General features: G+C 36.6%; 1 protein-coding gene across 8 annotated transcripts in view; it reads right to left on the bottom strand.

Moving 5' to 3' along the window:
- Positions 1–25,023, bottom strand: part of MAP2 (microtubule associated protein 2) — a 90,199-nt gene that overhangs the window by 34,982 nt on the left and 30,194 nt on the right. For 4 of the 8 annotated variants that reach the window (XM_081332368.1, XM_081332370.1, XM_081332371.1 and 1 more), the window contains exon 3: positions 24,307–24,384. In XM_081332368.1, the coding sequence (XP_081188494.1) occupies positions 24,307–24,384 (78 nt within the window). Of the gene's footprint in view, positions 1–74; positions 3,921–24,306; positions 24,385–25,023 lie in introns of those variants that run through there. The other 4 variants (XM_081332369.1, XM_081332373.1, XM_081332366.1 and 1 more) reach the window with 3 other exon arrangements.

Here is a 25,023-nt window from a genome sequence, read left to right as displayed (position 1 = left end):
CCCATTAATTATTTTTAATTATTAATATAGTCTATTGAAAGCAAAATGAATGAATGAAAAAGCATAAGGCACACCTTGTGTATCCACCCATATGCTGTCGGTATCCAGGACGGAGTCATCGATTGTTGTTTCATCTTTATAGTCATCATATATTTCGGTCTTGTAATCGGTGACTGGGATTTCTTCCTGTTCAGCTGAGGCAGGAGGTTCCAGAGACTTTCCTTCTGAGTCTGCTTCAACATCAGCAATAACCTCTGCCTCCATATCCAGCTCTTCTTCAGTACAGAAGCCTTCTCCACCTGTTTCAGCAAAGCGCACACTGTGGGAATTGGCTTCTCCTTCATCGATGGTTGTCTGCACGATTGTAATGAAATCATCCTCAACTGTAACAACAGATTCTATTACTCCTTTGAGCTCAGGTATCTCCACGGGGATAGCTTCACAGACTTCGTCACTGGGTCTTTCCAAGTTCTCTTCCTTACTTGTTTGCTTACTGATTTCCTCTTCTTGATCTCTTTCCTCCTCTTGTCCTTCTGCTTGTTTGATCTCCTCCTCTTCTTTTTGTTTAGCCTTTTCTTCATATTCATCTTTCTTAATCTCCACTTCATGTTGTTTCAGATGCTTAATGTCTTCATGTTGTTCTACATTTTTAATCTCTTTTTCATGTTCTTCCCTGTGCTTGATTTCCTCTTTTGTTTGTTTTACTTCTTCCTCTTGTTCTTCCTCTTGCTTAATCTCTTCCTTTTGTTCTTCTTTCACTTTTTCTTTTGCTTCCTCGTATTTTAAATCACAAGGTAACTTCTCAACATTCTCAGTGCCAGTTATTGCCACAGTATCCACCTGATCTACTTTGTGCTCTGTTATATTCTCCATTTGAGTTTCTGTTGTTTCTTCTTGAATAACTTTCGATATATCTTTTTCTGTAGTAGATTGTCCCAATGGAAAATGTGCTGCATGTTCTTCCTCTGATAAAGATGGGCTTTCTTGTTGTATTTTGACCTCATGTGGCTTTGAAATTTCTCCAGACAATCCCTCTTGCACTTGACCGTTATCTCCACTTGATTCATATGATTCTTCTTTATCTACTGCTTCTTGGTGCACCAGATCAGGTTTAGGTCCTTTTTCCTTAACTTCAAGTTCAGAGAGTTTAGCTGCATCTTTCATATGATTAGATTCCAATTTTGCACATAGATCAGGCTCTTGGTGTAATGTACAGAGGATCTTTTCTGGATCTTCTTTATTCTGCTCTGAAACTAATTCAGTGATATGACCTCCTAATTTACTCTGATACTCCTGTTCCACTTGCCGAGCAGCAGAATCCATATCATGTTTTATAGCATCATAGTCTGGTTTGCAGGACAATTCTGCCTTATCTATCTTTGCAGCAACACCAATAGCATTTTCCTCTTTCTTAATTAATGAAGATTTTTTTTCTGGTTCAACTAGAGTTTTATCATTAACATCTACCAGTTCTGAACCAAGCTTTATTTCATGTACAGTATCTTCAGGAAAAGATATTTCTTTAGCATCAGCTTGTTCCTCGCTTTTTTCTAACACAGTATCTAATTTATCAATAGCTTTTCTCTCCTGCTCAAAGTCCTGGCCCCAAACTGGGGAGTCCTCAGAGACTTCTTTTTCTTCACAGGATCTCTCAGCTGCTGCCAACTTCACTTCTATCAATGAGAGATCTGTAACTACGCCTCTCCTCATTTTCTCCTCATAGGAACAGCTTTCTCCTGCCAAATTCTCACTGTCCTGAACTGGAGATGGTAATGGTACTGTGTATTTGTTGAAAACACAGTAGCCTAAGTCTTCTATTTGACTGTCAGCTTTTAGAGTCATGTGATTTTCACCAGTCATAAGTTGCTGGACTGTAGAGCTGTCCTCAATAACCACCTCTGAAGGAACAGATTTCTGTTGTGCTACCTCTGTATCTGCACTCACAGATGCTACTCTTGACCTTGTGCCAGCTAAATCTAACATTTCAGGTAAGTCAGGAGCCATTACAGTCCCATTTTTGTAATAATCTTTAGCTAGGAAAGGCGATTCATATAAAGGCTCCACCTGAATCTCTCCTGATTCTTTAAAGTTGGGCTGTTCTATCTTGTCTTCTTCTTTTTCTTCTTCTTCTTCTTCGTCTTCTTCTTGTTGTTCTTCATCTTCTTCCCTACTTTCTGTTGGGAAGTGGGGAGCTTTTTCTACTGCTGGGGTGGTGGCAGGCAAGTAATCATCGCCTTCATCTCCACTAGCTGTATCTAAAATATCTGAACCTAAAGGTGAAAGATCATGAGCACGTCCAAAGTTAAATCCCAGTGCTATAGAATCTAAGCAGGACATTGGGAGATTAATTGACATACTCCTCTGTTCTATAGCGGATCTTCCACCAAGCCCTAAGCTCCTGCTGAGAGTTAAGTCATCTTTATTTTTACTGTGGAGTTCTCTCTTATCTCCATACACGTTTGGGTCAATAGTATACATTCTTTCTGGAGGAGAGCTAGGTTCCTTAGGATCATGTTCTGGGAAACTCTGGGCAAGTGTACTGTATCCAATTTCATGAGCAGGTGGACTGGGCTGCTGGTATGCTTCTGGCTGATAGTCATCAATCTCCTTTTTAGAGACAAGGGAATTTTTATGGTAAACATCGTAAATCTGTTCTTTCGAATCACTCAGTTCATAGTAATCATTGCCTTGCTGTACCTTATCACTCTTGATAACTTCATCTTTAAGAGTGGAAGTTTCAAAATATGTAGACATACCTGATTTATCTTCTTCTATCCTCATTTGGTGGAGATCTGAATCTGTAACAGGAAACACTTTACCTTTCCCTTCTTTTTCAGAACATTTGTCTTCCTGAGGTTCTTTATGTGTTTCAGATGGAGCTTTCTCTATTGTTTTATGTAATACAGCAGTATCCAAACATTCTTCATCTTTTTCGGGGGAGAAATCGTTACTGAATTGGCCTGCCATGACCTCAGCACCATGTGTTTTCTCGTCTTTTTTAATATTCCATGCTGTTGATTCTCCAGTTATCTCCAAGCCTTCTGCTTTGTGTGCATCATATGCTTCTTTAGGATTAACATCTTTTCCCATAACTTCTTTACCCAGAACAGTTGGTTTTTGGTCACACACAGCAAAAGATTGCTCACCCAATTCTCTGAACTTCTGTCTACTGGACATAGAGTACCTCTCTTCATCACTTTCATCCTCAGTCATATCTTTTTCTTCTTCCCAAAGGGGAACCTGGCTTGGAGTTTGTTCTACAATGGCTTGTGAGGCACTTGTAGCCACCACTACAAATTCTTCTTTCTGTATTTTTACGTGGTCTTTGTTCATTGTTTGATCTTTTGAAAGGTCTTTGGTAATCTCTGTAATAGTAGACTTTTGTGTTGTTTGGCTACTCTCTTCTGGTTCAGACATATGTCGAACACCTTGCAAGGTTTCAGGAAAAAAGCCACTTGTTACTGTGCCTGTTATGTCCACTATAGATTCGGAGGGCAAAGAAGAACAAATGCTTGCAGGAGAGGCAAAGTCATTTTTTGTAATAGTCATCTGATCATCTTTAGATTCCAAGGGTGGTGCTTCTGTTGCAGGTTTCTGGGTCTCTGTGGCCTTTTCATCTAGTGAACTTTTCTTATGCAACTCTGTTGACAAATCTCTTTGTTCTTGAGGTGTGGAAGCCTCTTCTTTCTTTTGCAGAGTGGCATCCAAAGTTTCCCCCAACCGAGATGGGAACGTCATCTCTTCTCCTGTGCGTTGCGGTTCTTTCATTTCTATAGTCTCTGTTTTTGCTCGCTGTGGAACTAAGGCATCTTGGACAGGGTGCTCACTGGGTCTACTTCCTTTCTCTTGTTCCTTGGTGTTGAAGGGTGTAGCTGTGAAAAGGCTCGTAACTTCCTGTCCAGGGATTTCCATCTTCGAGGCTGAAAGTAAATCTGCAGTTGTTGCATTGGATTTTAGAACAGTTTATAGAAAACATTTATGAAAGAGAAAACTAGTTTATAGCATAATGTGGCATGGCAAAGTTGTAAAAATTTGGCTACATGCAACTAGGGAAACTAATTAGAGATGTTTATTATTGTTTTACTCTCTCAGTGCACAATTAATAATCTTATATTGATAAACCTAGCTGTATTTTGTTATATTTGTTTGTAACAATTATTAGATTAAAAATAAATCCAACTTCATCTTAGAAAATTTTACCATGCGATGAAGTTGAGATAAGATTCTGGAATATAATAAATATGGATATAATTGTCTGTGTGAATGCATACATGTGCTATATTTAAAATTCAAATTCCTACATCCATTTAATGACATTATTCCTTTTGTCTGACTGGCCAAATCATGGTAAGACTGAAATGGATACACCAATCAACATTTTACACAAATTGGGGGATGAGGGAACTACTTTTTAAATACATTTTTTTTAAAAATTCTAGTATCATAAAACTGTTCTTGAGAAACAAGACTATGATAGAATGTTTATTCCTGCAAATGTTTCATACAAAATCACTGTACTGCAACTCTGAAACATTGCTGAAAAACTGAGGCTGAATATTTAATGTTTAAAAAATAATGGAATTCAATTCTTAATCTTTGTGTATATTACACATTAACATTTATTGTACATCTGTTGCAGGTTTTGACAGTGACTCAAAAGAAGTGTTCCATACTTCGCTCAACCCCAAGGACAATACCTCACTGCTATTCATTCAAGCATGCATATCTTTTCTTGGACTTTCATGCCACCTGAAGAAAATATAAATTCATTTTAATAAATCAAGTTCTTAAAGAAGTGCATCTTAAAGTATTTCTAGCAGTAACCACATCTTCTTCTTTTTTTGCACTCACATGGAATACTGAAAAAAGGCAACTGTGTTGTAATGAATAGGCATTGTATTTGCACTTGAGTGAGGTATAAAACAGTAATTCCAAATCATTTTTGAAGCAAATGCAACCCTAATTTATATAATAGTGCTTTTTCAAAAGATTTTATGAAGTTCTCCCAAATCAATTATTGGGGCACTGTGTGCATGTGTGTGTGGGGTGTGTGTGTGTGTGTGTGTAAAATAAAAACACACACGCACATACGCATCTGGTTGTAATAATAGCTACCCATTTATACATATTTAAAGATCAGATCTGACCTTGGCATTGAATTTTTAATTATTTCAGTAGGAACCATTTCAGCTCAGTATGCAGCGAAATAAAATTCATTTATTTTGAAAGAATTAAAAATGTGCACATTTCTACAGAATTATTGGCAAGCCCAGGGATCAGTGAGGCATCTGAATTGGGCTGCAAAACATATAAATGTTAGTACCATCCATTTCAATGAACCTCTCCATTTGCAAAGCTGGTTAGGAAGTATGGGTTATGAAATATAGGAGTTATTGACCAATACATTGGAGGAAAAACACTACCACAATCAGAAGGATTTCTCCTACTTCTAATATAATCCTTCTGCCCTTGATTTGTTTCCCAGAGCAATTGCATTTTGCAACACTGGAATTCTTTAATGATTTTTTAACCTCCTCAGACTCAGGATAAAGAACTCCAATAATAAACAGCATTCTGAAAGCACTGAAATAAAGCAGTTTAAAACCACACAATATAATTCTTAGAATTGGTTTCACACTAAGAATTTGGCTTCCATATGCAGAGTAGCCTCCTGGGTCAGAACTGAAAAAATGTCTCTTCTAGCTGATGAACACCTGAGATCAACGGCTTGATGGAAAGCAATGTCCAGTCCAGAATTCTGCCTCCAACAATGATTGACTAGATACCTCTGGAAATGTGATGATGAACCATGAACCATCTTTAAGTCTGGTAGTTTTGACAACTATATTGTAATAGTCCCTGAATAAGCTATACTCAAAGAACAGATTTAATTTTTAAAAATGCAATTAGAATCAATGACTGTGAAAATGAAAATGGTGTGCTGTGTGAAGAATTATACTTGCTTCATTTGTATAATAAACCCCATTAATTTCTGTGGATTTTATAAGGTGGTGGAGGAAACAGATCAGCTCCCTGATGAATCATAATGCCTAGATTCCCAACAGTCATTTTTTTAAAAAAAGATAGAAAGCTTCTTATCCCTCTAGAAGCTGAGCTTCAAAGAAAAAATATGTTGCCTCTGGTTGGAAAGGAAGCTTACGCCTACTTTTTAGCCAGTGAATGGACAGTTCTACAAAAGACTCAGAAAAGATATACATATACTGTCTGGAAACAGAAAAACACTTTTACTTGTTTTGTTTTGAATTTTACATAATGGAAAATAATTTTTGCCTCAGGAAAAAAAATCAGAAATATGTGATTGAATAGTAATAAGATGTAATGTCTGAGCAAAGCATTCATAAAGAAGTAATTCATAAAGTATGCTGATGCAAGTAAAGTACCCTTCCCTTAAGCAAAGCATTAAAGAAAGTTGCATCTTTTCGGAAGTTGACGTGATTGCTACAAAGGCTGCCTCTAGTTCTCTGCACCTACATGCACATTTGTTAGGGTTGCTAAGGAAAAAGAGTTGTGCAGGTAGAAACATCTGGGGACAGCCTTCAAAGCAGCCTTCAAAGCAGCCAAGAGAGCTTTCCAGGGGACACAGCTGCTTCAAATGCTTCATTTGCTTGCACTAATGCCCTTTGAAATATGCCCTTTCAGATGCTGTGCACAGGGCATTTTTGTGACCCTGAAACACACGGTAGGCGAAAGCATTGGTCTTTAGTATTTACATTTCCATAGACTTCGTTGCTTCCAAGATGAAAATTTCAGCCTCCAAAATATCCCAGGATCAATCCCTGTCTCAGGCAGATAGAGCTGGGAAAGATTCATAACTAAAAACTGAGAGAATTTCTGCCAGCTATGCATTCTTGATATTTGCCAATTCCTTTTTCCAAATTAAAACACATGCATTAAACTGAGAGTGAGAGATAAGATGACAAAGCGAAACAAAGTGCCAGCCTCTTATCTTAATTTTCAAGGTTCTCCTTGGTTTCTAATGGCCCCAAATACTAGGCCTGTGTTTGAATTACTTCAAGTGTTTTGTTAAGTTCATCTCTCTCTCTCCCTTGCCCCCCCCAATCTTTCTCTTTGTTTAAACATCCACCATAGTCTTCCACAATGTTTTAAACTTATGATAGAGATTGGATATTCCAATTTTTTGTTATCCTATTTCCCATTTTTTATTATTGTACCTTTCATTACAGGTTGATTTTTCAGTGAACATTCTACTACACTTCATTCCAATCATTAATTCTTTTCTAGGAAAATTACAAACAATTTAGATCAATATCAATGAATGCGGCAAATTAGTTTTGGTTCATAAATATTCTATTGAATGGACTTACAAAGGTAAGCTAATCTATTTTCAAGTTTACCAAATCTACTTTGGAATCTATCATCTTCAACAATTAATTTCAAATTCTCCCTTGATTTAAGGGAATAAATGAATTAGCGAAATTGTATTGGTTTAGTGCACATGAAAATGAATGTCATTGCTACACTTTCTCCCTGTCTTATCTAGTGAATACTCAGTAAAATAACTTATTCTCAATTATTTTATTGTATGTTTCATTAAACAAGTCACTTTTGACACAAATGATATGAAGATTCATCAGTGACTAGAATCTTTCATTTTTTTTAAAGGTTAACAGTAACTAAGGGACCAAATACCTATAGAGGGGAAATGTAAACAAGGAAAAGTCATGTAGAAGAAGAGAACATTAATCCTTTCCAGTGCTGGAATCCCAAACTAAACTATCCTGGTCACACAATTCTCATTACTTGAGATTATATTCATGTTTGTTCCCTATCATAACTAGCTTGGTTTACCTGTTTCTTGATATAGTCCAAGATTGATGAAACCTTAGTGAAGTAAGAAGAAGCAAAGTTAATTCTATAACAGTTGCAGCTGTTGTGATATATGTTCAGCTATGAGAGCCTTAACCAGACTTCCCACAAATATTTCTTGAATGAAAATTAGGTTTAACTAGTGCACAATTATTTGTTCAAGGGCTTGTGTTATTATGGGCAGAGAATTGTGAGTATATATACTAGACCACACTTAATCTGGTTTATTAAGAATGAGCAATATAAGTCAAAGAAAATTTATGACTAAAATTTATTTAGTCCTTTACTATAATATCCAATGTGATTCATGTGAATTTTCTTCTCACACTGGGACTTCCACTCAGATAAACAGCTGGAAGGAAGGATAAAACAAATGCAAACTCAAAATCCTGGCAATGGCAAACAAGTGTCATGGTGGGCTGCAATGAATGGTAAAGATATGATATAAGCAGCAATAGCCTTAGGGAAATTGAGGCAGAATGTATTGAAGCATAAGCAAAGGTAGATTGCACAGCACAAACAAAATTTACAAAGTAAGCATTTTACGCCATAGTCAGAGTTAATCAGTTTGCTTCTTGAAATGAAAAACAGATGAACCTCCATACCAAAATGAAATGAAATATAAAGAGAAAGACACAAATATCAGCAATGTGACTGGCAAACACATCTGCAACGAGGAAGGACAAGGGATGGCATATCAGGTTGGCTGCACTGCAAATGGCATCATGAGTAGAAAACACTCCCTAAAAAGTCAGGAATCTACTGCAGTGGTGGGAAACCATGTCACCATACAGCCTTTGGCTTGCCATGTGCACACTCTTCAAGCATAATAACAAGAGCATTAACCATGAGGACAAATCAATGGGAAGAAAGGCCAATGAGAGTATGGGGAGAAAACCGGAAAGCAGCTCCTATGCAGCCAAGACATGCAGGTCCCTAACGCAGGCATACCTTCCTCACCGGAGGAAGGCAGTTTTGCTTTTGAGGTTTCCTTTCCAATGAGGATTATATTTTCCTCATTGTGATCCACTCGATCTTCAGGAAGGGAATCCTGCTGGGCCTCAGAGAAACCCTCTGTTTGTTCCAAAGGCTCAGCAGGCCCACTCCTTTTCTCATACTTCTCATCAAGGGGAGCCTCAGGTTTGGGGTCATCAGCCATGGGACCTTTGACTGTTTCTTCTTCTTCCTCTTCTTCTTCTTCTTCTTTGGGGGGAGCAGGAAGGAGAAGGAAAGTATGGAAAAATGAGGCAACAGCTTCAAGATTAACAGATATTATATGGTCTACACACATATTAAACACTTATGTATGGAAGCTTTACATTTATGTTTACCTTTTTCAAGAACTATAAAATTGGTACACAACACTTTTTTTAAAAAAATGGCTTAATTTCTGTGGCTCACAATGCCTTAATATGCTACTTTTTTACTTTAAAAAGTATAGTCTAAGTTCAGCCTTGTTGTCCCAACAACCAAACCTGTCTGTCTTGCCCCTGTCTGTCTCTCTGTCTTCTTCTCTGATAAAGGTAGTTGTGATTTGCGGTTACATCTAAATTTGTTTAACTATATGGTCACTGATGATTCTAGCTCATTTTTAGAACCAAAGACCAAAATCACTTGATCATTCTGGTTTAGAAGCAACCCAAGTTAAAACAACCTGGAATTATACTAGTCATTTAGTATTGGTAAATGGGGAATAAACATTGCAGAATAGCCCCAAATACTAAAAAAGTTTTGATACAATGTAGAGAATTAAACAAAGCATTTGTTTTCAAGTAAAAACGACAGAACTGAAAACGACTTGTGGTTCCCTGGTGGATATGGCTATTGAAAAAATATGGGTTCTAAAACTACATTTGACAAATGAAAGTGTTGTAATCTTAGAACTGGTTAACACATGAAATGAACCAGAATTTAAAACATGACATCATCAGTTGTACCTATTCTCGATATTTTCCACAGAGAAAATGATGAGGAATACTTCAAAAGCCATTTATGATGTGAGATGAGGGCAGGGAAGTCAGATACTGTATCTCTGTTTCTGCCCTACTGAGATTCAAATGTTGTAAAAAAATACAGTGTATGGGCCTTAGCAAGCCTATGGTATTCTTTCAATCTTGTCATGGACAATAAAGTATGAAAAGTAGGTTCTTCAGATAAGATTTTAGATAATTAAGACCATTTTAGTATTATTGGATATTTCAACCCTCTTATTTTAGGTTTAGGTTGTTCTACTTTTTACATGCAGAAATTTGCAATAAGATATAACCATTTTTGTATTATAGACAATGTCCTTTATTTTTATTTTTTCTATTTTTATTTTATTCTTTTTCATATTTACATATAAAATATTGTTCTGGATTAGGTAGCCTTTTAAATATAGCCTTATTTGAACTGTATTCATATTTTCTATGTTTTGTATTACTTTTTTATTCTCATTTGTAACTTTTAAAAAACTCACAGAGATAAATAAGATAGCAAAAAGATAAAATAGGATACATTTTTCTGTGCAATTTTCTTAAAAAAATTATTGCATAGAGAGATTGCTTTATTTTTCTGGTAGTTTTCTCTAAAAGTCCACTCTTGTCACATGATATATAGGAGGAACTCATTGACATAGAGGTAAAGCTAAGTACACAGCTGAGTAGAATTGGGCTAGTGTTACCTGGAAATATACTCTCTGGAATAAAAATTCAAAATTTCTTAGCTTTACTTCAAGAGGCTTAGAAAATTAATTTAAAACAAACATTAAAAAAGAATTTGCAGGACTTTTTTGAAGATTATTTATTATAATGCAAGTATAAAGACATGGTCTTTGAGGAGCCTGCTTCTCTCTTTTTCTCTCTGTCTCATATTCTTGGGGACCACATAATGAAATGTCCATTGCAACATCAGGAAACAAAACCCACCCCTTTTGTGCCTGCATTGTGATATCACATTTATATGCAAGAGGCGGAGTGCACATTTTGCTTTTTTAATAAAAGGCACATTCAGCAGGCATCTCTGAGTAACCCTCCAGCTTTGGGTCACCTGATCTGTACAGCTAATTAACCAAACAAATGTATTAGCATTTTTTGTGAGATCAGTCATATGTAATATGATTTCCATGGGAAAAATTCTTCTGTTCCTCAAAAGAGAACTTATATTTGACTGGTAAGATTGAGGGAAATATTTATGTCTAGGAACCCCTCAGTCCCTAGACAAGGGAGAGCAGTTTGTCATGGTACAATACCCAGCAGGATTACATCTAGTCTAATGAAATAGGTACTGTTTTAAATGTTTCAGAATAATAACAACTTATTAGCCTGAAAGGATCGTATGGGATACTAAACTGTGGCTCTGATTTCTATTGAAGTTTTAAACATCATCTGCTAATGAAATTTCTAATGTTTCAAGATCTTTACCTGGAGTATACCTGAAGAAAACTATTATAAAAATAATTGAATGCTTATTTTTAAGTCTCTGTATTACTGTGTGTTTGGTCAATGGTGGAAACATATAGCCTTCTAATATCGGCTATATGGGGAGAGAAGAGAATTCAAGTGTTTTACACCTGTTCTATCATTATCTTTTGTTGAAATGATCAAAAAGTGAATGGAAACTTTCAGCATGCCTGTTCCATGAAAACATTTCACAGTAGTCAAATGGTGCTTTGGCATGAATTAAGTTTGTTCTGGCACCATCATTATTAGGATAGTAGCTGAACAGCAAATAATTTTACACAAAGGAATATTTAATTTAACTTCTGTTGGAGACTATTGAATTAAACAATTTAATAAAGGTATTTTCTGGTGGAGAGAAAGCAATTAAAATGTCTTCTAGTTACAGTATTACTTTTGAAAATGTAGCTCTTAACTTGCATCTCACCTTTTGATTTCAAATCTTTATTCAAAGACATATATGCTTAAAATAAAAGCTCTCTTTTTATTCAACTTATTTATTTCTAAGGTTGCCTCATGGAGTGCATTAAAGACAAAGAGCTAAATTGCCTGTAGACCTCTATGCCTAATTCTGGTTGACTAAATGAATCAGCCACTATTCAGGAAAACTTGCCAATTGAAATCTTAATACAATAATCTCTATATTCAACTTAGTTCTATTAAAATTGTATTAGGTACCTTGCTTCCTCCAGCAGTACAAACATATCCACTCATTCTTATAGATAGGTGAAGCAAGCTATGAATATAGAAAAATGAAGATACAGCTGCAGGCACTGCTGAATTAGACCCAAAAGAGATCTGACTCATTTCCTCTCTTTCCTTTGTGTTTGCTGCAAGATTATCCACCTACCTTTGGCAGGGTAGCCACAAAATGAATTACATTCAAATTGTAGAGGAAGAAAAAAGAAGCTGGTTCCAAGTCTACATGGTTTTTGGATCTTAGATGTATCCCTCAGAACCCTTCCCAAAATGATTGCTGCAGTGTAACTTTTAATGAGACCAAATTGGAAGACTATTAGTATTAAATATACTGGTAGTCATCTTATTATCAATACTAAACTGATGTATTTTTATTATATTTAAATTTAAATATCATTAAATCATACATAATTTTCCCTTCATTTTGCCCATGTTTTCATTTCCTTATTACAGTATTATTGCATGCATTTATTTTTTGCGTATATGTTGCCTAGTGTTAACAGAGTATATAAATCTCTAGACTTTTCTCAAAGCAATACTAATGACAGCCTCACCTAATGTTATTCTTATAACCATCTTCTGAGCTAAGTTGAACTGAGAGAAAATGCCTGAAACAAAGTCATCCAGCAAGTTTTGAAACTGATCAGGGCTTGAACCTGGGTCTTTTCAGATACAGTCTAACACTAGAGCCAGTGGTGGGATTCAGCCGTTTCACACCACTTCAGCAGAACCAATAGCTAATTTTTGGTTGCCCGGGCCCAGAATGGGCTTCCGGAAGCAGCATCTACACAGAGAACTGGTTATTCACATATTTGAATCCCACCACTGACTGGAACCTTTATTTCCTGATGATTTTTTGCCCTGGTTCCACAGACTTAGGAGAGCCCAGGATGTCACTAAAAGTCCAATAAGATCTCTGGCCTGGGAAAAAGAGTATCTTATAGCTATTAATTCTTGACTCCAAATAATTTCAGTTGCATATACCTGCAGCTGATACGTACAAAGCCACAGTGACAGGAAATGTGGTTTTCAACTCTACTCTGCGCAAACCTGTGAAAAGCCAGGCATTACTATTTGCATCCCATTAAGATAAATGTTCCCATTAGCTATATACTGTGGTTTGCTGTGGGAAAAGCCTATACAACTCTGGTGAGCTAAATACATGGGATCTTTATAAAGCCTCTAGATGGCTACCATATGTGGTTCTGAGTACTATTCCCAATTTTCCACACCTTGCTTTGCTTATTTTGTTACTTAATATCAATGCAACTTTAGGTAACTATAATTTATTCATTTAGTAAACAAACAAGGATAAAAAGGTACATGAAATGTATTCAATGAATTAAAACTTGAAGTATGTTTAAGTGTGATTTTATGTCTTTTAATGTTTGATTGGGAGCAACTCAAGAGTTGGTGGAAAGATGGCATACTGTAGACTAACCCAGGCCATGAAAGTAAACCTGTATTAATATCTGGGTTGCTTGAGCAGTTACTGGGAAACCAGCAGCTGAGCATGACTCACTACTGATACATGCCTTTTAATTTTTTTTTTCTCCAGTCCAGAGATTTAAACAGGAAGGCATGCCAAGTAGGGACATGATATTGCTGTGAACTACTACAATAAATTAAAACATTATGTTTCCTCAGTTTCTACCACTACTACAGAACTGTTTTCAATTGTACAATGATATTCATGCAATTGCAGGAATCCATTTTCTATCATGTATATCGAGAAAATCACTTTATTTTACTTATATTCAAATTCCTATCTAAGGATTTGTACTGGTATGAACAATACCTGGAAAAATCTGCAAGTCTGAAACAGTCAGTTAGCGGTGCATATTGGCTCCTATGCTGCTACACTGATATCCTCTAGTGCACATGACAAAAGTTAAAGTCAAACATGCAAACATCTTGTTTTATGCAGCTATCAGCTCCACACCAAGATAGGGAAAATAAGATTACTTCATACATCTATCTGCTCTTGTGAAATCAATGTTCTGAATATTATTAAGACTAAGGTTAATATAATTATATATGAAAAGAGACAGACCATATATTATTAAATTTTATCTGCATCCAAGTGCTGTCTTTTCAAAACAGGTACCTGGCTTCTGCATTTTAAGAGGAGTTCACTAAAGGCTACAACCAGCCCTAGTTCAATAGTGTAACTCATTAATCAGAGTTATCCACAATTCCAATTAACAAGGTCTATAAATGCTAAAATAGTTCTGATGATAACATATAGTACAGAACTATGAGGACTCATCAATGTTCCCTTGTTGAAATGAAATCAATCCTCTCCTCTGAAATGCATCTTCAGGCTATATAAATCCATTCCAATAGCTGCTTCTGGGAATATCTTTCATACAAAATCACTTATGATCAAAGTATTTTACTACAGGCAAAAGTTCTTATCAGTGACTTCAGACTCATTTACCAAGTGGTGCTTTGAAGAGTAGATTTTAACAAGTCTCCTTGTATTTGGGCTGCTCAGTTTACAAATACTATTTCTAAGTACTGTTTTCTCTAATCACTAGTTCAAACAGGCCAAGAAAAACTTCATACAAAAGCTTCTAAAGGTCACTATGTAAGATAACATTGCATTCCTTAATTTTGTTAAGTCTATGAAATGGCTGGCACAACATAATAAAAGTATTGAATAATTCATATGCCACAACATTGTAGAAGATTTTTTTTTCTCGAGAGCACGTTTCTAACAGCTTGATTCCATGGTAAGATATGGGAGGTTTCACAGAAAGGTTGTGTATAGACGGCACTCCAGCTATTGAAGATAGTGTACATACAATATCTTATTTGACTGTTATACCTAGACTCTGAAGCAAGGCCTGACATAAGGACCTATTTTAAAATTTAACAAATATTGAAACAATCAGAATCGCTATCATATTTCTTCTGAAGAATGAACATGTATATTACCAGCAGGACTCCTTTCATATCAAAGACTATCCAAAAGACAGAACATTTAGAACAGATTGAGTTCTATTAATTGAGTTGATGCAGATTTTTCACCAGTTGCCTGCAATTAGTGCAGGTTCAAGTCCCACCAGGCTCAAGGTTGACTCAGCCTTCCATCCTTCCTAGGTAGGTAAAATGAGGACCCAGATTGTTGGGGGCAATAAGCTGACTTTATAATAATGCTGCTTGGAGGGGGCCAAAAGCCCTAATAAGCAGGCATATACATAGAATGAAGGCTATTGCTAAGCACATTGATTTGTGCTTTAGATTGTAAGCCGCCCTGAGTCTTTGGAGAAGGGCGGGATATACCGGTAAATGGGATTTAAAAAACCAAACATGTTTTGTTACCCACTGATGTGGTCACATAACTAAACAATAACAATAATATGGAGATTTGAGGATCATTTACCTGTATTGATCAAGTAAGGTTATCAAAAAGCAGGCCACTAGACAGCAACACAGATTGAGAGTCTTCAATATTCCTTTGCTGCCATCCAGAGACTGCTGGGATTTTTGCAACCCAGATAGGACAGACATCCACTTCAGAGTTTCAGCAACAGAAATCTTTTTACCCAAATGTAAGCTGCTAAACCCCTTCATGGATTACTGCCTTGTCGTGGCAAAGGGGCTTGCGTAATTCAATGAAGCTATGAGCTATGCCATGCAGGGTCACCCAAGACAGACAGGTTATAGCAGAGAGTTCTGACAAAATGTAATCCACTGGAGAAGGAAATGGCAACCCACTCCAGTATCTTTGCCATGAAAACCCCATGTACCAAAAGGCAAAAAGATATGACGCTGGAAGATGAGCCCCTCAGGTCGGAAGGTGTTTAATATGCTACTGGGGAAGAGCAGAGGGCTAGTACTAGTAGCATCAGAAAGAATGAAGCGATTGGGCCAAAGCTGAAAGGACACTCAGCTGTGGATGTATCTGGTGGTGAAAGGAAAGTCCGATGCTGTAAAGATTTTTTCTCCATAGGAACCTGGAATGTAAGATCCATGAATCAAGGCAAGCTGGACGTGGTCAAACAAGAGATAACAAGACTGAACACTGACATCTTAGGAATCAGTGAACTAAAATGGACAGGAATGGGTGAATTTAATTGAGATGACCATCAGGTATACTACTGCAGGCAAGAATCCCTCAGAAGAAATGGAGTAGCCTTCATAGTCAATAAAAGAGTAGGAAAAGCAATGCTGGGCTACAATCCCCAAAATGACAGAATGATCTCAGTTTGAATCCAAGGCAAACCATTCAATTACACAGTAGTCCAAGTCTATGCCCTAACCACCGGTGCTGAAGAGGATGAAATTGATTCTATGAAGCCCTACAGCAACTTATAGAACTAACACCAAAAAATGATGTCCTTATCATCATGAAGGATTGGAATGCTAAAGTAGGAAGCCAAAAGATAACCAGAATAACAGGCAAGTTTGGCCTTGGAGTACAAAATGAAGCAGGGCACAGGCTGACAGAATTTTGTCAAGAGAATACAATGGTCATAGCAAACACTCTTTTCCAACAACCCAAGAGACGGCTCTACACATGGACATCACCAGAAATCAGATTGACTATGTGTTCTGCAGCCAAAGATGGAGAAGCTCTATACAGTCAGTAAAAACAAGACCAGGAGCTGACTGTGGTTCAGACCAGGAGCTTCTCGTTGCAAAATTTAGGCTTAAACTGAAGAAAGTAGGGAAAAGCACTAGGCCACTGGTATGAAATAAGTCATATCCCTGATGAATATACAGCAGAGGTGACAAATAGATTTAAGGAATTAGATCTGATAGACAGAGTGCCTGAAGAACTATGGAAAGAGGTTCGCAACATTGTACAAGAAGTAGCAACTAAAACCATCCCAAAGAAAAATGCAAGAAAGCAAAATGGCTGTCTGAGGAAGCTTTACAAATAGCTGAGGAAAGGAGGGAAGTGAAAGGCAAGGGAGAAAAAGAAAGATACACCCAACTGAATGCAGAATTCCAGAGAATAGCTAGAAGAGATAAGAATGCCTTCTTAAATGAACAATGCAAAGAAATAGAAGAAAACAATAGGATAGGGAGGACCAGACATCTCTTCAAGAAAATTGGAGAGATGAAGGGAACGTTTCATGGGCATGATAAGGGACCAAAATGGCAGGGACCTAACAGAGGCAGAAGAGATTAAGAAGAGGTGGCAAAATTACACAGAAGAACTATACAAGAACGAGCTTAACGTCCCTGATAACCACGATGAGGTGGTCACTCACCTCGAGCCAGACATCCTAGAATGTGAAGTGAAGTGGGCCTTAGAAAAGCTGAGCAACAAAGCTAGTAGAGGTGACAGTATTCCAGATAAGCTATTCAAAATCTTAAAAGATGATGCAGTAAAAGTGCTACACTCAATTTGCCAGCAAATTTGGAAAACTCAACAGTGGCCACAGGATTGGAAAGATCAGTTTACATTCCAATTCCAAAGAAAGGCAGTGCCAAAGAATGTTCAAACTATCGCACCGTTGCACTCATTTCACATGCTAGTAATGTTATGCTTAAAATCCTACAAGCTAGACTCCAGCAGCATGTGGATCGAGAACTACCAGAAGTACAGGCAGGATTTTGAAGAGGCAGAGGAACTAAAGATCAAATTGCCAACATACATTGGATCATGGAGAAAGCTAGGGAGTTGCAGAAAAACATCTACTTATTCTTCATTGACTATGCTAAAGCCTTTGATTGTGTGGATCACAACAAACTGTGGCAAGTTCTTAAAGAGATGGGAGTACCAGACCATCTTATTTGTGTCTTGAGAAACCTATATGCGGGTCAAGAAGCAATAGTGAGAACTGGACACGGAACCACTGATTGGTTCGAAATTGGGAAAGGAGTCCGGCAAGGCTGTATACTGTCGCCCTGCCTATTTAACTTATATGCAGAGCACATCATGAGAAAGGCAGGGCTAGATGAATCAAAAGTTGGAATTAAGATTGCCGGGAGAAATATCAACAATCTAAGATATGCAGCTGATACCACTCTAATGGCAGAAAGTGAAGAGGAATTAAAGAGCCTCTTGGTGAAGAAGGAGAGTGCAAAACTTGGGTTGGAACTTAACATGAAGAAAACCAAGATCATGGCATCCAGCCCTCTCAATTCCTGGCAAATAGATGGGGAAGAAATGGAGGTAGTGACAGATCTTATTTTCCTGGGCTCCAAGATCACCGCAGATGGGGACTGCAGCCAAGAAATTAAAAGACACTTGCTCCTGGGGAGGAAAGCCATGGCAAATCTAGACAGCACACTAAAAAGCAGAGACATCACCCTGCCAACAAAAGTCCATATAGTCAAGGCTATGGTCTTCCCAGTTGCAATGTATGGCTGTGAAAGTTGGACCGTAAGAAAGGCTGAGCACCAAAGAATTGAGGCCTTTGAATTCTGGTGCTGGAGAAGACTCCTGCGAGTCCCTTGGACTGCAAGGCGATCAAAGAGCCTTGGTGGAGCAGTGGGCTAATGCCTCCTTAAGTAACACCAGCTGCCTGCAATTAGTGCAGGTTCGCATCCCACCAGGCTCAAGGTTGACTCAGCCTTCCATCCTTCCGAGGTAGGTAAAATGAGGACCCAGATTCTTGGGGCAATAAGCTGACTTTGTAATAATGCCACTTGGGGTTTGTGTGAAAGCCCTAATAAGCAAGCATATGCATAGAATGAAGGCTACTGCTAAGCTTGTAAGCCGCCCTGAGTCTTCGGAGAAGGGCGGGATATAAATGGAATTAAAAAAAACAAAAACCGGTCAGACCTAGAGGAGATCAACCCTGACTGCTCTTTAGAAGGCCAGATCCTGAAGTTGAAACTCAAATACTTTGGCCACCTAATAAGAAGGAAGGACTCCCTGGAGAAGAGCCTAATGCTGGGAAAGGTTGAGGGCAAGAGAAGAATGGGACGACAGAGAATGAGGTGGCTGGATGGAGTCACTGAAACAGTAGGCATGAGCTTAAATGGACTCCAGAAGATGGTAGAGGACAGGAAGGCCTGGAGGAACATTGTCCATGGGGTCGCGATGGGTCAGACACGACTTCGCTACTAACAACAACAACAAAAAGCTATTCAAATGATTTCTTTCTTGACTTACATGGAGAGGAACATTTTTACCAGAAATTGACAGTAAGTAGGGGAAATCCATCCCATATCAAACAACAGCAGTTCTGGTGATGATCGGTAATCTATTGTATGTAATGACTTAAACTGGAATGGAAAAAAAATGTATGGTCAAAATTCCAACAAGATCTCAGTGACCTTTTATACTGTTTTTGACAGGCAATAGCAATAGCTCTTAGACTTCTATACCACTTCACTGTGCTTTATAGCCCTCTCAAAGCGGTGTACAGAGTCAGCCTATTGCCCCCAACAATCTGGCTCCTCATGTTATCGACCTCGGAAGGATGGAAAGCTGAGTCAACTTTGAGCTGGTGAGAATCCAACTCCTGGCAATCAGCAGAATTAGCCTGCAATACTGCATTTCAACCACTGCTCCAACAAGGACAGGTGAGGGTCTCAACCCCACACAGCTACCATATTACAAGCCCCTGGAGTTTCCAGCCCTTCAGTTGATCTCTTTGAAGAGAGATAGATTTGCCAGGTTGATTTTTAAATACATGTTAAAGAAGGAAGAATTGTATTTGAGGGGAACAATTTTAAAGTGAGTTCTAAAGATGGGAGATGCTTTTTTTAGCAGAATCATTTTTAAATATCCTGTTTGAATAGGGATAACAGATACGGGGAGGATCTATTTTTGAACGTACAGTATGAAAGGTGAATGACTATACCCATTTTATGTACTCACTTGTGTGCATGTACCTTTTTTGTGTCAGTGTCTCTGGCACTTTCCAAAGTTTCCAAAAGTGTTAAAGATTGCTTGCTTTCTTCTTCTGCTTGTTGGAAATAAATTTATTTTTCAGCACTACTACTGTGAGGCCTAGGTTATATGGACATTAACAGCCACTTACACAATTCAAACTCTACAATTTAATCTACTTGGCTGAAATTTGGGCACAGCTACCAAAGAGCAATTGCTGCTATATTCAACAGGACTTCCTTCTGCCTGTATTAGTAGAACTAATAAAAGTGTTCCTGCTGGATTTTTCATTTTTATTTTGAATTTTCAGAAAATGGCTCAATATACATTCAAAATTAAAATAAATGACAAATGTATAGACTGCTTTCTTGCAATTTGAGGTAGAGAATGGGTATGATCTTAAAACACAATCTGAATAAATACATTTGAATTATAGCTTCATGGTTCCTCACAAATATTCTTACCTTGTACTTAATTTCTACAAACATAATTTTCACTATTACAATATACAGATATTTTTAAAAACAGAAATAACTAATTCAAGTTACCAGTTGGAACCTTAGGAACAACTTGATCTACTGAGTCACAGTGACCCAGGAATATTTCATTTTTTAAAACTGAGTAAACTACAGTTAAATGCATTTGGCATCTGCGAGCCTTAAAACTCCCGGAGATTACCGGTAATCAGCTCCAGGGTTATCCAAACTTAAATTAGTGGAAAAGCTACAGCACTTTTCAAAGCCAATTTTATGGTCACCATTAAAGTTTTGTCTGAATACAGACCAATAACTTGGCATGCTGTATAAAATTTCAAGAGAAAGTCTCTTCCTATGAGCCAAGGGAGTAATTTAGTATTTTAGCATAAGAAAGTGAGCCAATGGAAATTATATAATAATTTAAGTGCACATGGGGATAATAGTAGAGAAAAGGTCATTAATTTCCATGCTAGCTAATTGAGTAACATGTGTTTTTCCAACCTGGTTATATTTAATATATTCAATGCACACTTGACTCTCTTTTGGAGAATTTCTGGGAGCTTCAGGAAAGATAATTTAGTGATAATTAAAACTACATTCAACAGAATCCACCCTTATTTTAAACATAAAATAATAATAGAAATATGTCTATCAATTAATAGTTCTATTTTAGCAATATCAGTGTCAATATGAATCAATATATTTAAAGATATATTTGCATATTATTGAAGTATTACCTAATGCAACAATTCTTTACCTCATCAAACATTGTTTGACATGAAAAAACTCAAATTTTGCATCCCACCTTATACACGGAACTAATTATTGCTTAGAAGATTTTTTTAATACAAACATATAGACTGATCCCTATAGGTATGAAAGTATCCAATTACAAGTTTCTGTTAAAAGAAATATGAATGAAACAAAGTTAGTCATATTAATTTCAATGGGACACATATATTTATTCAAATTAATGTGATTTAAAATGTATAACTGATGAAATCATAAAATAAATATCAATAAAATCATGTTAAAAACATGAATAAAAATTCTACAAATAATAGTATAGGTTTTTAATATAATTATATTAATTATATCCTATCGTATTCTATTGCCAAGCTCACCTTCTGAAATGCAGATTTGCCTATACAGTCTAAAACAAATGTAATGCTTATTTCAACTTGCATTTTTTTTAATGAGTATTGCTTTTATGGAGTAAAAAGATTCTTGTGCAAACAATAAAACAGAATATGTCTTCAGGCAACTGGCACTTCATGTGAAGCTGCTTTAACACATGCAGTTGCCAAGCATCCATTTTTTCTTTTCTATTGTTATAGTTCAGAGCAATCTTAAGGAAATTTGATCTTAAGGAAAACTGATCGTAACAAAAACCTTTGTGTTCATGACTATAGTTTATGATTTCCTTTGAATTACTTTAATTTCAAGTGTCCATTTTTTAAAAGATAAAACAACTCAATCCCAAAGTGCTTGAAAATTGGTTATGAAATATTTTTTAAATCATTCAAATGGCTGAAAAATGTTTATACAGTAGTTTTATCTTAGATTTATCTTGCAATCCCCTGAGAAATATAGCACTTATGGAAATAGAAAATGTAGCAAATGTTTGTAAGTTTGGCCTGGATGTTCCATATTTTAAAAAATATTTTCAAACATTTTACGGCAGTTTCTTTTCATGTATGTAATATTACATATGTTCTCTCAGCTTTCCTGCTTATTTAAATTGCAGAATTTAAGACTACAACCTCTTTAATAGCGTAAAGCAAAAATGCTCAAACTTTATGATACTGTAAAAATGTTAATTGTAGTTATGTACCTCATTCATGAATAAAACTAATGATTTCATTGGGTTTAGGATTAGATAAATAAGTATACTACTTACTAAAAGTTATTACAAACTTACTAACAACTAAACACTTATTACTTACCTATATTTATTAAAAAAACTTCACTGTATTCTCTGAAGCTAATTTCATCAGCATTATAGGCAAAGTAATCATCTTTAGTTTTCTTCTTACCATTTAACAAGCCTTTTCCATTTTGAAAGCCTACAAATATTAATTAATGGATAAAAATACTGACCCTTACTAATATGTGCACTTTCACATATATTCAAAAGACTTCAGATTTAGTCCCACACACCTACCAGAAGTCACTAGTTGTCAGTAAACCACTCAGAAATCAGTGCTTCTGTAACTAAGAATGATTTTGACAGACAACGAAATCCATGGACCAAGTTGTGACAGTGCTCCCCCTTGTGCTTGCACAAACACAACCAGTTCTTAAAATCCTGTAGTCCCCACCTATGTTGTTTGCAACCCACAGTGAGAACTTGAGGCTGAAATGGAAATAACAGTTTCATCATAATCTCACATTTTAAACCTATAAAAGCAAGGTTAGCTCCAATGGACTGCTAGCTCTATAAGATAGACCAGCCTAGAAACCAAAGTCATATAAATCAGGATAACTTTTATTGTAACAGTTATAGTAACTGAATACTGCAGGTATGACTGTGCTTCTCCTCCCTTATTTTATCTTACTGAGAATTAGCAAAGGGCCTATCTGAGACATTTATTCAAACTAATTTCCTGACCTGGACTCAAGACCCTCTTATCCAATTGTTGCCTTCCTAGCGCTCTTCTTCTTGCGCTTCATGGCCATTCCTTATGCCCTCCACATGGATTTAGACACAGAAATAAATTAGCTTATGGATGTACAAAAGGAAAAAAAAGAGTTGCAATATTATTTGAAGAAACATTGATCCCACCTGCTGCCATTGTCAACTTCCCATCACCCGGTTCGCTCCCACAGAGTCAGCCTCCTCAGGGTGCCGTCGGCCAGGCAATGCTGGCTGGCGACCCCCAGGGGGAGAGCCTTCTCTGTGGGCACGCTGACCCTCTGGAACGAACTACCCTCGGAGCTGCGGACGGCCCCTGACCTTCGGTCCTTCCGCCGTGACCTGAAAACCTGGTTGTTTCAACAAGTGGGTCTGGACTGTTTACGTATTTTAATTAGGTTTGATTAGGTTTTAAATTATTATGTAATCATTGTATTTATTGGTTTAATTCTCTTTTAAATTTTGCTCTATGTCTTATTTTTCTTTTTTAATTTTTACTTTGTGAGCCGCCCTGAGTCCTCAGGGAAAAGGGCGGCATATAAATTTAAGTAAATAAATAAATAAATAAATGAAATATAAAAATAGAAGATAATTCAGTTTGTCAACTTCTTTCTCTATCACACCCCTGTGCCCTTATAAACGTATCTTCACAGAATAAGTACAAATACAGTAAAGCAAACTGAATCCTGTATGTTTCTTCTTTATATATAAACTCAGAACAAGTAGAATATTTCAAAAATCTAATGACTTTTTCAGTTTTAATACACCAGACAAGTTTTCTATTTAAAAAAACAGATCTGAAACAAGTTGGAAAGGAATAATTTCAGTGTAAAATATTTTTTAGCAATATGATAATAAAGGGCTAGAAAAAAGCTTTACCTACTAAGTCTCAAATTCATGTGTCAAAAATTCTAGAAACATAAGCATTCTTTTGGCTAAAATATAACCTTAGCATCCTCTTCAGCTAGATAGCCACTGTCTTAATGAAGCTTGCCTGGCTCAGATGTTGAAAGAATGTTTTGGTTAGTAATAGCATAGAACAGACCATTTTAAAGAACTTTATTCGCCACAGGATCAGTATGAATACATCTAATGAACTATTTTTCTATTTGAAATTTGTAAAGCTAGCATGGTGTTTTACAGGATAAAAAGAAAATTCACATAATTCATATTCCTTTATATTTCTTAAACATATAGATGCATGTATACAACTATATATAGAACAAACAAATTTACATTAAACTTTCATTGATATATGCTTTGGGTTATTTTCCAAAGCCCCACGCACCCAAGCTATAAATTAAGAGTTAAAGAAACTTCCTCCTACCTCTTTCTCTCACACCAGGGTCCCTGGATTTCTCCTCTTAAAAATTCAGCTACATTGTGAATGCAACCCAAGAAAACTCTTACCTTCTTCCAGGGTTCCAGTCTGCTCTGACGCGGGTGATGGGGGTGGAGAAGGAGGCAGGTTAGCTGTCTCTTCAACTGCTAATGATTGAACAGTAGAAAGAAAACACATCTATTAATTAATCTGATAGCAAAATATACTATCGGGGTCAAACTCCATTGTTTGACTCTGCATCCAATAAATTGAACCTCATGAGTTCAATTGAATCTCAAGAGTTTTCAATATTGTACAACTCAAGCATCCATTCAATTCAAATGAGGGGACATTAAAACTTGCACATTTATAAACAAGTACAAATATATATAAATGCTGCTATATACTGTAAGAGGCAGAGGATATGGGGGTGCTCGGTTGACATGCCAGCTCTTTGGAAGATTAACATTGTAGCTCTCAGGTGACAATAAAACTCTGATTTGTAAACCTAAAAAGAAAAAAAAATTAAGCAACACTTGATTATAAAATTTGGAGAGATTTTACAGCAGGGTCCAATCACATGTAAAATTTACATGTGAATTTGAGAAACCAGTACTGTGATTTATTACCTTCATATATCACTACAATTTAAACAAAATTTATCTGACATCATCTTTATTTCTTAAGTGTCAGCTAATTTTTGATAACCTTAGTAAAAATCATGATGCTAGCCTTCTATTAATCATCTATTGATGGTAGATGACATATTGTATGTTGCCCAGAAGCAAAACAATGGCTTGAGCAAA

Source organism: Vipera berus (assembly GCF_964194415.1).
Source record: "Vipera berus genome assembly, chromosome: 1".
Classification (NCBI taxonomy): domain Eukaryota; kingdom Metazoa; phylum Chordata; class Lepidosauria; order Squamata; family Viperidae; genus Vipera; species Vipera berus.
This window is presented reverse-complemented; position numbering and strand designations above follow the sequence as displayed.